This window comes from Pseudomyrmex gracilis, unplaced genomic scaffold, assembly GCF_002006095.1.
Source record: "Pseudomyrmex gracilis isolate BER0280 unplaced genomic scaffold, ASM200609v1 scaffold_12, whole genome shotgun sequence".
In the NCBI taxonomy this organism is placed as follows: domain Eukaryota; kingdom Metazoa; phylum Arthropoda; class Insecta; order Hymenoptera; family Formicidae; genus Pseudomyrmex; species Pseudomyrmex gracilis.
Window position 1 is genome coordinate 299,033 of NW_018020596.1, and position 15,548 is coordinate 314,580.

Here is a 15,548-nt window from a genome sequence, read left to right on the forward strand (position 1 = left end):
CACCCACCCTAAACCTTCAATCCCCTGTCGTCAACAATTTTGTAAGAATCCGTATCACACCAGACATCGTCTTTGGCTCGGGTCGTTCGTTGGCTCTCGCATCTCGCCAACGAGTCTTTATCGTCAAAAGATTGTGGCGAAACCCTTCACGGTTCCAACCATATAATTGCCCCTCTAAGTGTAGGGGTGACAGAAAATTTGAGCCCTGAATCAATTTCACGAAAGAGAATTTTTAAGTTTCTCTTTCCTTTTTGACCTTGAGCCCGGTACCGTTGGCGTCTTCGCCCAGAATAGTGGCTATTTCACCCTGCATAAAGGCCCATGGGACCTGACTATTCGCTAGCGGGCACTTCTCACCGCTCGGGCAATAAACCTGAAAAGAACAATAAAATTGATTTTTTTTATTGTTAATTTAACGAGAAAAACAACATCGAAACATAAGAGAATCTGAAATTCTTACCTCCGATCCGGCTCCCTGTCTCTTTATACTGTCCCGGCTGCACGGGAAACAGAATTTGTGATGCGGTACACTGGGACACTGAACGAAATGCGTGTCTTCTAAACGTTCCTGGCATAGCGTACACTTTAGAGTAGGCGCAGAGACCGGTTCAGCACCAGCAGCCGCACCTTGTGCAACCGCACCTTCAGACGATGTTGTCACAGTCGTTGATGACACCTGCCTTGAGCTACTAGATCGTCTGCCCGACGAACCTGTAAATTAACGTTAAAATTTCTTATAAAAATATATACAACAGATAAAAAAGTATAATATAGATAAAACTAACCAAACTGAAAAACGTACCTGAACTATTCGGACTGTGTTGAGAACCTCTAGAAGCACTGCGTTGCTGAGCACTTGTGGCCGTAGTCGGCGGACTTCTGCTAGTAGGGCTAGGATTGTTCGGCGGCTGTGGCACAGGTTCCGGTGATGTCAGATTATCAGCTACTGACATCAGGGCGGCCATCGGTGACGGACCATTTGCCGAACCCTGAAAGAAGCAACATCATCGTCAGCTGACGCGTTTCTAGATTACCTGTTTGTAATGAACTTGTTTGTAGGCGTATCGCGAGCCAAAAGGCACGCAGAGATGTTCGTCACGCGCAGATAAATATGGAACGATGTCTATGAATGGACCCGACCGAGCTCAGCCAGGCAATAATTGCAACACACACGGCACGTACGTACCTGATGATGATTCGACTGTGAATTGTCATTGGCGCTTTCCTGAGTCGGCGGTGGAGGTGGTGGAGGACTCGTTCTTGGACGAAGAGGTGATCCTCCACCATTTGCCGCAACGTTGGTCGGTGCCAATGGTATGGACGGTCCGACATATGCTCCTGAAAAATTGTATTATTGAAATACAAGTCGTTTCTTAACTCAAGGATTTATTAAATATAAATACGAGCTTCAAACACACAGAACTGAGAACTTTCTAAGACGAATAATCAAAATATAATAATAATCACGCGAAATTCGAGTATCTTTCATCTTGAATGTATTTTTCGTTTTTTTTTCTTTTTTCTTTTTTCTTTTTTTTTTGTTCAGAACAAGGTTAAATCCGCGAAGAAAACCTGACACGGGAATAAACGTTGCAATTTCAAGACGCGAATGACATTACCCGTCGCCATTTATTATCGAGAGAATTCTCAGATTAGCCTTGCCTACTTCCCACTTTTTGCTATGTGCAATCTGCGTGGAATGTTTCACCCCTGTAATGATCGCTTTTATAGCACAATGACTTTGTTAGCAGACAGAAATAAATTATCATTTTTCCTCCCAGACACTCTCGGCGCGACGCCGACGCTGATAAAACAAAGGCGAATAATGTAAAACGAATCGTTATCATCCGTTTGATTACGTCAGTGACAATGGACCGTTAACACTCGCGCGAGAAACCTTGAATCGAGATTTCCACGGATCTTGCACAGATCTGCGCATTAACGAATCTAATTGCAAAAGTTGCCAAGTTAAAATAATTTCTCTTTCTTAATCAATACGCGAGAGTTTAAATGCTTAAACAGATTTTTCTTACAGAGACGCTATGATAACATTTCTTTTCATCTTGCCGATCTCTCTGCACACACACAAAACGATCACGTATTTATTTTTAAACTGTGAAATAAATGTATTTGACTACATTTAAGCTTCACAAAAAAATGATCATCGGCGACACGTCTGCGCGAAGGGTTGAAGGTCCGCGGAGAGGTTGTTATTCCTAACAGCGAACGCGTATTGGCCGCGCGACGACGAGCGGGAAGAGTCATCATTCGGTCACGGCTGTTCGCGCGACGACACGCAATCCCGCCGCGTGTTAAGATACGGCGTGTTCCTCCCCCTGCTCTCTTTTGCGCCAGCCAGCCCCCCCACGATGTGTACGACCGAGTCAGCACCGAGGTCTCGTCTGTGAAGTAAACGAGGGAGCAACGAGGACAGAAAGAGGAAAGGAGAGACAGAGAAAGAGAGAGATAGCGTGTCATCGGGCAGACGTGTGACCAGTACTTTTCCGTGACGGCTCCGATAGAGCACGAGGAAGACCGTCAATCCTCGGCGAGATCGCGCGAAAAAGAAGAGGCCGCGCACGTTGCGCGAGGGTGAAGAAGAAGAGAGCTCTCGGAGAAGGAGGAGAACGCGTCGCTTCTCCGTAACCGACATATCACATCACGCATGTAGGCGGCCCTGGCTTAGTCATACTCGATCAGGGCCGTGCTAAGCGCGCGTTTATTCTCAGAGTGACGCTCTTGCGGTGTGCAATACAAAAAATCTCGTGTTCTCTCTCTTTCTCTCCGGATGATTCGTTTATCCGTTGAGCCACGAGGGATTTCCGCGGTAATCGAAATTTGTTTTCGCTATGTTTTCAACGGACAGTCGAACAATTTGACCACGTAGGGTATTATTTTGAAAGTATTCTTGAGTTTTCAAGGTATGAACTGCTTTGTTTTTTTTTTTTTTGTAGTTATAAAGAAATACACATTTAAACAACTTGTCATCTTATTCACGCCTTGTTGGAATTACTGACAATTATTTTCTCTATCTTGTACTAATAGAAAATCTATAAACCTGTATATATCACAATGTTTATGTTAGCACTGGTGCTGTGTATGTGTGCGTACATGCACACACTTGCGGGTTGAAGGTAAAAATTTACAAGGATGAAAAGATCAAAAATAAAAAAAAAATGAAGCGTGAAGTGCACACACGTGTTACATGAGCGTAGTAAAAAAAAAAAGAAAAAAAAAAGACGGGGTATGTAGTTGCACACGTCCCTGGATAGTCGCGTATATAAACCAGTCGGCTGCAGAATGGCCTTGTTTCGAAAGTACGAATTCCTCCAGACAGACACGTCGTCGATATGCGCATTTATGCCCGCCGTTCGTATGTAAGCGGATTGTTGCCGTCGCCATACGCGCGCGCGTATGTACGTGAAGCTCATCCCGATGACGTAGGGGCAAAGAGAAACGAAGCGTATATCTGCGTACGCGATCGATCGAGCGTATAATGCGAGGCGCTCGCAATACACGACGTGCCGACGACGAACGGACGTTGCGAAACGCGCTCTCGACTCTCCACTCAAGAGTCGTTATCTCTCGTCGCGCTACTACGTGTTTCATTACGAGTTACAATGCCATATTCCCCGATATGCGCGCGCTCCTACACTCTCTTGTTTTTTTCTTCCTTAGGAATTTTATATCAAAATTTCTCATGTTTCCTTCATTAATAAGAATCATGTTCAATTCTTTCACCGTCGTTGCAAGTCTAAAAGTCTCTAAATATAAAATTTAAATATTTCAACAATAGCCATATTTCTTCCGGATGAGAAAATTGACTTGACTTTTGACACACAAAGAAAAAAGGCGTTTTTCAAACTTGTCGTTAGACAATAAAAACGTCTTCTTAAAATAAGAGCGTTTGACATTAGTGAATTTTCTCATTTTTCCACGCAAAAATTCTCGAAAAAAAAAAAAAAAAAAAAAAAAAAAAATACACTTTCGCGACAAATTTCAAAGCAGAAAATTCTCTTAATAGAAGATCGGAATTTTTATTACAGAGAAGAGACGTTTCAATTACATCTTTTAAATATAAACTTTCGAGAGCAAAGTTTTTTTTTCTCCGATGCCTCGTATAATACGTGTCAGTTTCTTGCTTCTCGTCGCGCGAATATTTACATGAGCGTGCACTCTTTGGCTGGCCAATCGGCAGACCGTATTTTCTGCTCCTTGCCGCATGACTGATCCCGACTGACGTTGCTCGGATGCTGACTGACGTAATGCACGTGTGTTGCATGTATACGTGCCTAACCGCTTCGCGAAATGCAAAATGTTCTCACGAACAACCGTGTCGGGGATCACGTTCGGTTTAATTTCGAGCGAACCGAGTTGAGCCAACTTGGCGAGCTTGTTTTCACTTCGTTTAATACGTCAATCCGCGATTAATATATATCCCGTGTGTCGACGATACTTTGCGGGAATAAATACAGCCGGGGAATATCCGGCAAGCAGTTTAGATGCAAACACAATCAATAATCAGTGGTTAAATTGACGAGCGAGCGAAATTTTCCCGGATTTCAAAACTCTCTTTCTCTCTCTCTCTCATGATCCGTGTTTATTTCCAGACCCCAATCTTTGCCAGAACGGTAATCTATTTTTATCGGGACTCTCGGGTATGTAAATGTGCGAACGCTGTCTTTTGAACGAAAACAGTAAGGATAAAAAAAAAAGGAAAAAAAAAGCTCGACGTAAATCAAACAAAACTCAAGTGCTTCGTGTTATGAAATGTTTTTCGTACGTGACGCGCGACGTAGGAAGAAAACACCGTATGCGAGTTTTTTTACTCTTCCTTTTTTTGCAATAAAATTGTACGTAAAACTAAAACATCTTGTGAGACAATTAAATATTGTAGTTTTTAAAAAATATTTATATAATTGTTAAAAAAATAAATTTTTTTACAATTGCATTACACCAGTGAAACAGTCTTGCGCATTGGAATAAGATCGATAACGCAATCGTTCCCTGATTATCCGAGTTATCAAGTTATCAAGCGAGATAATACGAAAGAAAGAGGGGGTGGGGAGAGAGAGAATCATAAACACGTGACGGCAACAGTATGTTATATACTCAGCTGTTTCGCGACAGACGTCAATGCACCGGGTGTCTCGAAAACTCTCGTGTTGTGTGCATTTCTAATCTTCGTACTTGGGATTAATTGTTAAGTCCCAAAGATTTATCACTCACAAACAAACGAAATATTGTACATAAGAAAGATTTGAACAACGTTTCGAGATAGTGAGAAAAGCGAGAGAAATACGCGCAAAGTTCTTGTAAACAAATTAAATACATCCCATCTCAAAATAACGAAGAAAATCCCTCATAGATCCCTTAGTAAAGAGAAGACACGTTGGTGTCACATCGGAACTGATAAACACTTTTTTTTTTGGTTTAGATAATTTCTACGTTATTATTTCGTGCACGCGTGATCGCAAGAACGACGCTCGATCGAGTTGAAGTCACATTACAATGTACCCACCAACTGCTGCTAAAATAACGGTCGATGTGCAAGGTCACACACATACACCGTGTGTATTGCTCACGCGTACAAGGTTAGGTTAAGTTAGGTTAGGTTAGAGTGTACGACTTCGAGAGAGCTACGCGACTCGTCATCATCGTCATTGCCAATGTACCGCGGCAGAGCGAAAAGCAGCGGGCGTTAGAAAGGAGGAGAGGGAGAACGCGTGCTTATCTTATACAGTTATCCTGGCGAAATGTCAAGACGCGCGCGGCCAGTGGCGCGGTGCGTGACAACTTCGAGCCGGATTTCATTGCACCCGCGATGCAACACAGTCGAAGAGAAAAAGAAATAAGACGAGAAGGAAAGCAGAGCGCGCGAGAGCGAAAAAGCGCGATAATAATCGCGCGTCAAGAGCGAGAAAGGAGCGATTCGAGAGATAGATAGTTGCATCAGAGAGAGAGAGGAGACTTTTACTCGTGCGAACACAATTGCACCCACCGCAGAGTAGACTTGAACGCGTTAAATGACGCCGATGAGAATATCACAAATTATTCTTAAATAATTTATATCGGAATGTTATTTTGTAAGAAGAGAGGCGGCGCTTTTTATCTCAATTTGTCCCGAATCTTCGGTAATATTTGTATTTACAAATAAAACACGATCAAAACAAACACGTTTCACGAGGTGATGTTACGGTGAAAATAATTATTTGCCGGATGTCACTCGCGTGTGTTGCGACTATTTGATCTTTCATTGTTCCAAGTCATCGTTCGTTCGCGGTTTCACAACAACTCATTAAAAAGCAAACGAACAGAAGCGAGTGCTAATCGCGCGTCGTAAAATCGCGAAGTCGCGTTGATGGCAATTATCACCATTGTGTCTCGCGCGAAATGACGGAAACCTCGTAATCACTTCCACGTGTGTGTGTACGTACGTACGTACGTATGCATGTATCTGTGTAAAGATACTATTTTTATACCTACACACGTACACACATCTCATACGCAATATATTTCGCACATACGTAACGCGAGGTTTCATCCCGTGAGCATTTGCGGGACGACGGCAATTTACGCTCGCGTGGAACGTACTCGTTGGCCACAAGCAGGATTTGTTCGTTATTGAGCGACGAGCACAACGGTCTCATTCATCGGGTATAAATACGACAGCGGCTACGGCGGCGGCGGCAGCAGCAGCAGCGTGTGACGTCACCTGATTGGACACGTCACGACATGGCAACTGAATGTGTATCTTTTGGTCGTCCCATCACGTGCTCGACGTACAACTCTTGTACGCGTTCGGACGCCGATCAAAGCGAGAGAGCGAAAGAGAGAAGCGGGAAGGGAAGGTAAGGAGACGAGAAGAGAACAGAGCGAGGACACGAGAGAGAGAGAGAGAGAACGTTGACTTCCTTTTAGCGCTATCTTTCGAGCACACACCGTACGCGTTTATATCGTGCCAGTGATGTGTGCATATGTTGTACCTCCTCGCGCCAGATGGCCACGAATGATGGGGCTTGTGTTGTGCAGCGCGCACAGAAGAGGGGAGAAAGAGATGAGGCCCTCCTTCAACTATTTATAGTAGCGACCGATAAAAACATCAGAACGCTGATCTGCTCAAAAAATCACATCAACTCAGCTACCGGTGTTGTGTGACTTTCACATTCGGGAAGTTCGAGGATCTTTTTTTTTTTCGCGCGTGACTAAATCCTACGGTTCTCTCTTTGTAAATAAATATTAAAAAAAAACCTACTGTTTTTCTACTTTTTGTTTTCATTTGGCCGAAGAATAACAGAATGTTTGTAGGAGAACTCGCGCTTAGAGATTTTCATTCTCCCGTTAATTATATATATACAGTGTGTTAATTACTCGACATTCGAGTTTTGAAACTCGAATAGGGTTCGTATATGCAACCGTCAACTTATAAACTTGTATTAAAAATTGATTGTTGCGGATATTTTGATTTGACAAGTAGAGAATAAAATAAAAATTTAAGACTACACGAAGAGTAGAACTGGCAAAAACAATTCGTGGTCAACGATCTCGCTAATGTGAATTGAAAAGAGATAGCTCACCGTTGGCCTTGAAGGTGGTCGCAGTTTCGAAACTGGGCGCTCTCACTGGATGCTTCTCCTTGTTCCTGTCCTGCACGTAGCTGACCGCGAGGCTGACGGCTGGCAGAGAATCGCCGCGCGTGAGCGGCGGCCTGACCGGATGCTGTTCCTCAAGCGAGAGTCGTTTCTCGTTGTGCTCGTCCTCATCGATCGCCGAGATGCCGCGTTTGAGCTGCGTAATACCGCGATTGTGCGGTGCAGTAAGGTTCACATGATGCGCCACTGCGGCCAGATGGGCGTTGGGCAGACGCACATTGTTGCTTCGCATGCCGTTCGCCATCTCGTGGCCTTCTTCGCCGTGTTGCCGACCGACCTGCCTGGCGGTCGCCGCCACCGCACCAGAAGTAAAGTCCGTGATGGAGTTACGGTGATGGAGCTGGGAATAACCACCGATACTGTGATGACGCGAGTGGCTCTGGCCGGTGTTCTGTATCGGCAACACGTCGAGGTTGGTGCCGCCGTTGTGCTCAGTGTGACCGGCCGCAGTACGATAAGTTTTCGAGGCGGATGACCGTTGATCTTGGTATGCGTGCGCCTTCTTCATCTGCTTGACGCCCTCGATTACCTGATCGATGCGGTCGGCGCCCTCGTAGTTGACACAGCCGCGGCACACGGGTTCCGAGAACTCCGTCACCATCGCCCACGGCATTCTGGGCAGATCGCACAAATAGCATTGCATCCGCTTGGTCATCATCTCGCCACCGGGAAACGTAGCGTCAACCACGAGGAATTCCTGCCGGTGGCGGTAGTAGTCGTCCTCTGCGTTGCTCCGCGCCGTTGTCTTATCACTTCACATCCACTATTTGTTTCGTGCACACGTACAGTGCGTATCTATCTCTCTCTCTCTCTCTCTTGTGTTCTCTTATCTGTTATACAACAATATAGTCGTGAGTTTTACGTGTGTGTGTGTGTATGTGTGTGTGCAATTCCTCCTTGTTTAACGGTCGCCCAGACACCTTGTTCTCTCTCTTTCTCTCACACACACACTCTTTCGCTCCTTTTCGTTAACACGACCTCTCGCGCCCGTATATTACTCCGCCACAACGCGCACTATGCGCACTCCGCACGCGTTCTTTCACGCTCTGTTCTCGGAAATTCACTCTGCGCTGCGACGCGAAGATCGATTTCGACCGCGCGCCTCTGCCACACTGTTCGTCCGACGAAGACTAACCGCTCGAAATAACGACGACGACAACTTTAACTGCCTCCTCCCTTCGTCTCGCACGCACTCCGTCGTCTCGGCTCGCGGCCACATGAGCCGCGAGAAGCACAATCCGCAGAAACGACGTCCAACGTTTACTACACGACTCGCCGATTCGTGCGTCGTTGCGCTTCTCTTCGACGAGCCCAACCGATCCAAAATGATCGTCCGACGCGCGGAGAAACGATGGCGGGAATACGTACGAGTCACTTCTCAGAAAGAATCACCGCGTGTATAGATGTGCGATCTATATATGCGATTTTGTCACTGTTCCGCCGCACGTACACCGAAGCCGAACAGAAAAAAAAAAACGGGGCACCACAGCGCGATATCGCGCACGCGAAATCGCGTCGTCGCGTATATATTATTGTATTATTCTTTTCTCTTTGACTCGCGATTCAAACACAAAGGCAAATCATGCGAAATTACCACTACGGATATGCGCGCCGAGTATCTGCAACAGGACGTACGCCCGCCCATCCGTACATTAGAAACGAACGCTCGAGAATGCGGCGGCAAGCGGAGCTGCGGCTGTTGTGCTCTCTCCGCTACCTAACACTGTCTCTCTCGATTTTGCATCCTCCCTCTCTTCTCTTCTCTCTCTCTCTCTCTCTCTCTCTGACTCTCCCTCCTTCTTTCTCACGCTCGTGCGCTGTTTCGCGCTTGTTCGACTCCGCTCCCTATTCGCTCGATTCCTCCATTGCCGAATCCCTGCTCGACGCCCCCCTCTCCTCGCTACTCGTTCACCGCATACACACACAATACACGCTCTCTCTCTCTTCCTCTACCCGTCGATCTTTTTTCTCTTCTCTCTCTTTTTCTCGTACCGAGAGACATTGCCAAGTCTCTTTACCCCCTTCGTCCTCCCCACGATGAAACGACTACGACGACGTGCCGACGACGACGACGACGACGACGACGCGCTCCGCCAATCGGACGTTGTGGCGTCATGGTGCATGACGTCATAATCGCGATGCTGCGCCTGCGCGCTGCGCAATGTCCTAGGGGGACACGTAGGCAGCGACCGGGATCTCTGCGAAATGCTCGGAGCGTCGAGAGAGGGATGCGAGGAGGGAGATGGTTGCATACTTTTGTGTGTGCGTGTTTGCGCGCGCGCGTCGCATCACGGCGCCCACTCTTCGCAATAAGCAGCCGGTTTTAAACCCGTGAAAATGCCTGATCTCAGCCAAGTCTCTTTCTCTCTCTCTCTCTCTCTCTCTCTTTGCGAGAACGGTATTTCTCCGAAGGTACTGTATTACTTGTTCGTCAGTATCTCAATTACACAAAAAGAAGCGTTGCGTGAAGCAAACGATGCACCGAGAGTTTGAAACGTTGTAATATTTTTTTCAATAATTCAAAGACATTGAGATGTACACAAAATTGTTGCGCGCACAAGTAAACTTTTTGTTAATTTAAACAAATATCGCTCGAATTTTATAAACGTGCTTCAAAATTCGATAAAAAAAAAAAAAAAACAACAAAAGAATAGCTCGTACTTGTTACGAGCGACTTTCTGTATATCTTTTCTTCCTAATCTTTGCGGTATGAACATAAAATAATCATTATTATTGTAGCGCCTGCTGAATCGGCGGCGTACGAATGGCGTGTTATTTTATCGGTTTTAGCTTTGTGATAACACAGCCGGTGATAACAGTCGACACGCGGGAGTGCCGAGATGTAGGTACATAATCGTCAACTCTGGCGAGTGAAACGACATATGCATCGTCTTTTTTTTTTTAGCAATAAAAACTCCGGAAATAATATTATTAATATATCATCAGCGTTTTATGTGCGTAATATCTAGAACCGGTCGTGTCATCTTCGATTAATCTCACTCGGCTGATTATTCTGTCGAAATCGATTCGATCACATATCGGTCTCGATTAGACCGATTGTTGACCGAATAGTTAATGATTTTTTTTTTTTTTTTTTTTTTTTATCGCGAAGTAACGTTAAAGGAGAAACTCTTTTCCGCGTCACTTTCCCTTCACGTGCTTTTGTGGAATACGACTATCGTCTGATCGAAGTCTAATAATGGATTTATATAACTTGCGTGACAAGAGTATGAATTTCATAATCGCGCTGCGATATACAATATTATAAAAAAACCGTGAAGAAAAACTTCTCTCTCTCTCTCTCTCTCTCTTCTCTCAACCGCTCAATGAAAATAAACTCGTTCGGAGTTAAAAACAAGTGAAATGTATATTTATATCTATCTATTATTTACATAACACCGATAACAATACGATGGTTTACATCATATCTCGAATTATTACACGGTCATTAATAACGACCAAGAACGTGTCGCTAACAAGAATTGCGGTAATCGTCGAGAGAGAGAGAGAGAGATTATGTTGATTGACGTGTCGATCACAATCGGCATTGTACCAAAAAGCAAGTGAGGAAAGGAAAACAAACGTAATCTCGCAAGTGTGACGTCGCGTACATAATTTTGTGAATATACCGATCGTATTATCGCAATTGCGTCGTGTGTGCAATACATCCATCGTTTGTAATTGACCTGAGAAGAGCCGCTCGGTCGCTCTGCCATCACGCGAATGACATCAAGTCTGACATCATAAGTATACAGCACAAGATCGTAACGTGATCTTTTTGAAGAGAGAGAAGAGTAGCGATGAGCCTCAATGAGACGGCGACCATGACGAAGAAGAAAGATCGCAAGCCGTCTTATCAATGCTAAATCGTCGTCATGTGGAGTCAGTATGAGGCAAACACGTCTCTTGCTTTATACATATATCTCTTTTATGTGTAAAACTGCGATACGTATATATGTCACGTAAATTTGCGTGAAATTCAAGGGGAATTACGAAAACCGCGATATGTGAAACAACAGATAATGGATTATGTAATGAGCGATAAGTTTTTATGTGTAAAAATACAAACTTGAAATAATACCCGCTTGTGACGCGCATACACACACACACACACACATATATATGTATATATATATATCTAAAGCGCGATCTATCCTCGCGCAGCATTCTTTTATCGACGCATCGTATTCTTCGGCAATGCGCGAGGGATCGTATTCCAATGATCTTTTACAGTTATCACAGCTCTCTCGTATAATCGGGTTTTACCTTTCGCTCTCGCGAACTGCACGATAACGAGAAGTTGGCCGAGGGCTGAAATGGGTTGCTCTCTCAGCGTGCGCCACAAACACACAAGCGATGACGAGTAATCGAACAGACACCGATTGGTAAATTTGGTTTGACCTCTGGGATAACTCGGCCATGTGCTGCCGTAAATTAGAGTACAGTGGCGAATGTACCAAACATTATTTATCGGTTCGAAGCCAAGAATACATACACACATACAAAACCAGGCGACGAGATAACAAGAGAGACGGTTCACCGATTGACCGTTTTTTCTCGCGAATCAATGTATGATTTAATAAAAACGTCGCACAAACAGAGAGAGAAAGAGAGAGAGAGAGAGAGAGAGAAAAAAACTCGATTCACATTATCGATGTCTGCTGGCGTATATAAAAACCGAAACCGATGTGTCTGCGCGTATTCAAATTCCACAAAAGAGGAAAAAAGGTAATAAAATTAAAAATAATTGGACACCTAGAACAAAAACTACACAGAAAGCTTTTTTTGCAGGGAGAAACATTTTGTATGAAAGATAAATTTTCAACGAAGTGGTTTTGTTGCTACTGCGCAGAAAAATTATTTTGAAACAACATGTATGGAAATTTGCTCGTAATTTATGCACACATTTTGGCATAATATAAATTTTCATAATTAAATAAAAAGCTTCGAAAATTCCGTCTAATGTTGCGTCGTATCGCGATATTGCACGACTGTGAAATATTTCCCGTTGCGTCGTGGGAATTGTTATCTTTTTATCAGGTCGACCGATAGGGTCACAACTTTGTGTCGCATTATAAACACAACAGTCTGCAAAATAACTTCCGGCCGAGACAGACAGACGGACAAGAATGAGAATCACTGCAGGCCGCTACGACGCCACTCTTCGACGTTCGACGAGCGCAGCTGTAAATCGAAGGAGCCGTCTGGCTTCTAATTTTATTGCGCGACAGAACGGGAATGAATCGACGCGTCAGTACCGACGAACGCTCTGGATTTTGCTTTTCGGGGCGAGCATCGAATTTTGCTCTTAAATTTGCGATCCGTCTGCGCATACGAAAGTAATCTCTCTTTTCCGTTCTCGGATATTTTATTTTAAACATATTTAAAAAACGACGCGACAGAAAGAAACCGAGAAAAAGATATCGTTTTTTCTTAACGTGAAATATAACCGGCCAATTTGTCTCAATCCATTTCAAATTATCAACGTTAATACGTTCTCTCTCACTTTTCGCCATTATCTTCAGTTTTGATAACGATTTGTCGAATTTTTTTTTTTTTTTTTACCGATAGCGACGCAAGATTCTCATTAGCGCGTAATGAATTACGAATAACAAAAGACACATTTCCGCTGTGGGATCGAGTGAAGCTCTCGTTCGATCAATTTGCTTACGCGAAAATCAGAATCGTGACCGAGGATATACACATTTGTTGACGAAGCGAAATCAATTCGACACCTTGAATTCGCGGAGCGGCATCCGGTCGGCCGATGTGTGTGTGTGTTGCGCGATTGAAATCCACGTGATTATTACGTAATAATCACGTTCGACGCTTTTAATCCAAGTCAATCAAAATTTTCGTCAGTTTAACGCTTACCGCAGTCGCAAACATCAAAATACCGCTCTTTTGTTCGAGTAAAGAAATTATTTGCGTACGATGTTATTTTTGCTCTCAAGCGCTTGCATTTTTCCTCGTAACGAGACGATGAAATGTTTGGTACGCGTTAGCAATAGAATATAAAAAATTATCATTCATTAATATCCATATGTTTAAATGACGCGATGCGTCCTTTGAACTTGATTTGATTATAAACGAACGAAAGATGAGAAATGGAATAATCGCGGCGTAATTGCGATTCAAAAAAAAAAAAAAAAAAACAAACATCGCCTGCTATCGGCCGCTTGTGTCGTAAGAAGTATTTTCTATCGGCTTTATTTACGATTAAACTCTTTAAATCGATGGAAACCAAGATGGAGCAAAACGTAAACGCATACTGCGTGACTGATTATGCGAAATAACACTAAAAAACATTGCTCGCTTATCTACTGAAAAAAGGTAGGTGTTTTCTTTGTTACAGTAAACTCTTTCTGGTTTTTTAAAAAAATTAGAAAGTTTTCTTGAATAGCTGCGTTGCATTTTTTCGACATAATATTTATATTATTCTCCGGATGCAAATATAAAACGATAAAAAATGTCTAATGGAGATTTACGGCTTTTTTTTTTTTACGAGATTCATTTTCCACTACATTTCGTTCATATATTCACTTTGTCGTGTGTAATTACGTCGGTTTTTCTTATCTCGTTCTGCAACAAAGGGATCGTTGTATACACACCTTCTCGAGCGTAAGTCAGGCTTCAGCCGACTCGCCACTTTACGTGCTCGCCCTAGAGTCGTATGTCTCGTGACGTCACCCCGTCGTTACGATCCGACAACGCCGCGCGGGCTGCAACGACGTGCGGTGTTGCCGATACGAGCGATCGGAGCTCTTTTACCGGAAATTCGGGACGTCTGGCTTCTTCTGGACCCGCCGTCGTGATTTCCGCTGGCATTCCTTTCGTCACGCACGCACGCATGCACGCACGCTCGCACGCACGCACGCTTGCACGCACGCACGCACGCACGCATGCACGTACGATGACGAACGTGATTCCTTGCGGATTGACTCTCGCAAGTTTTCAAAAACTCTATGCGAGTATCAGTTGTATGTTCGATCCAGCTAACAAGCTAACGTAATTGAAACATTAAAGCATAGTTTAAGTCACAGTTTTTCTCCTACATAGTTTTGCGGATGCTATCACTTTCGTTATTGCGTCATTTCGTAGAACAAAACGAGTAGGTTTGCCCCTATATTTGAGGAGGCCGCACCTTGACCTATATCCGAAACTCAAGAAAAGAAATTTATAGAGTTCGATTGTGTAATTATACTGAAATTGTTTTTAACCAATATCACGTCAAAATATATGATATGTTTAATCATATGTACAGTAACAGATAACAATATTAAATACGTTTCCAGTTATAGAATTAAAGTGAGAGATCTTACAATTAACTCTTAGATATGTATATTTAAAATAACACGCATTTTATTGAATATGTTAATTGAGTAGTTTTACGTACTAGCGAGCAGTTTTCTCTCGTGTAGAAAAAACAAAATGTTGACAACGTGGAGGCATTGTTGTTGCACCACGTAAAGGTAAAATGATGTTTTAATCAACATCCTCAAACAAGCAAGAGATATTATGCAGAACCGTTAAAAGCGTTGTTAAAAGGAGCACGCTTTTGATTGAATCGGATTTTACGCGAGCGCGTAACCATAAGACGACGGTAGCAACCTCTTCCGCCGATTATGGAAAAGCGGCGGTGGATAGCTGGAAGCGGATAATATCGTTCTGTCACGTCATATAGTGCCGGTCGGTCGGAGAAAATCAATCCGTTCCGCGCGCGGCCGCTACTAACCTTCCCACAGAAAGCGGAACAGCAGCTACTATCTGTTCGGCGAATGTCGCGCGTCTCAAGGGTCCGTTGCGATATTGACCCGAGGTTGCGTTAGGTTAGGTTATTTCTGTTAGAGGGAGTTCATGTACCTTTTCCGGGGTAAAACGATCGGATTTTCGCGG

The 15,548-nt window shown here is 43.9% G+C and overlaps 2 protein-coding genes across 2 annotated transcripts in view; both read right to left on the reverse strand.

Moving 5' to 3' along the window:
* The window catches only part of LOC109863767 (protein PFC0760c-like), a 43,159-nt gene that overhangs the window by 11,737 nt on the left and 15,874 nt on the right, over positions 1-15,548 (reverse strand). The gene's annotated exons all lie outside the window — the stretch shown is intronic.
* LOC109863769 (interferon regulatory factor 2-binding protein-like B) lies at positions 15-9,393 on the reverse strand. Its single transcript, XM_020444297.1, has 5 exons — positions 7,578-9,393; positions 1,187-1,338; positions 803-989; positions 461-711; positions 15-373 (listed from the first exon to the last, which is right to left on the reverse strand). Exons 1-5 carry the CDS (start codon positions 8,308-8,310, stop codon positions 233-235), a joined length of 1,464 nt encoding a protein of 487 aa, XP_020299886.1. The 5' UTR covers positions 8,311-9,393; the 3' UTR covers positions 15-232.

Coding starts and splice junctions, on each gene's coding strand:
- LOC109863769 (XM_020444297.1), bottom strand. CDS start 8,310: ATGATGACCAAGCGGATGCAATGCTATTTGTGCGATCTGCCCAGAATG. Junction 712..802: donor ACACAGTCCGAATAGTTCAG/GTACGTTTTTCA, acceptor GTTAATTTACAG/GTTCGTCGGGCAGACGATCT. Junction 374..460: donor GACAGGGAGCCGGATCGGAG/GTAAGAATTTCA, acceptor TGTTCTTTTCAG/GTTTATTGCCCGAGCGGTGA.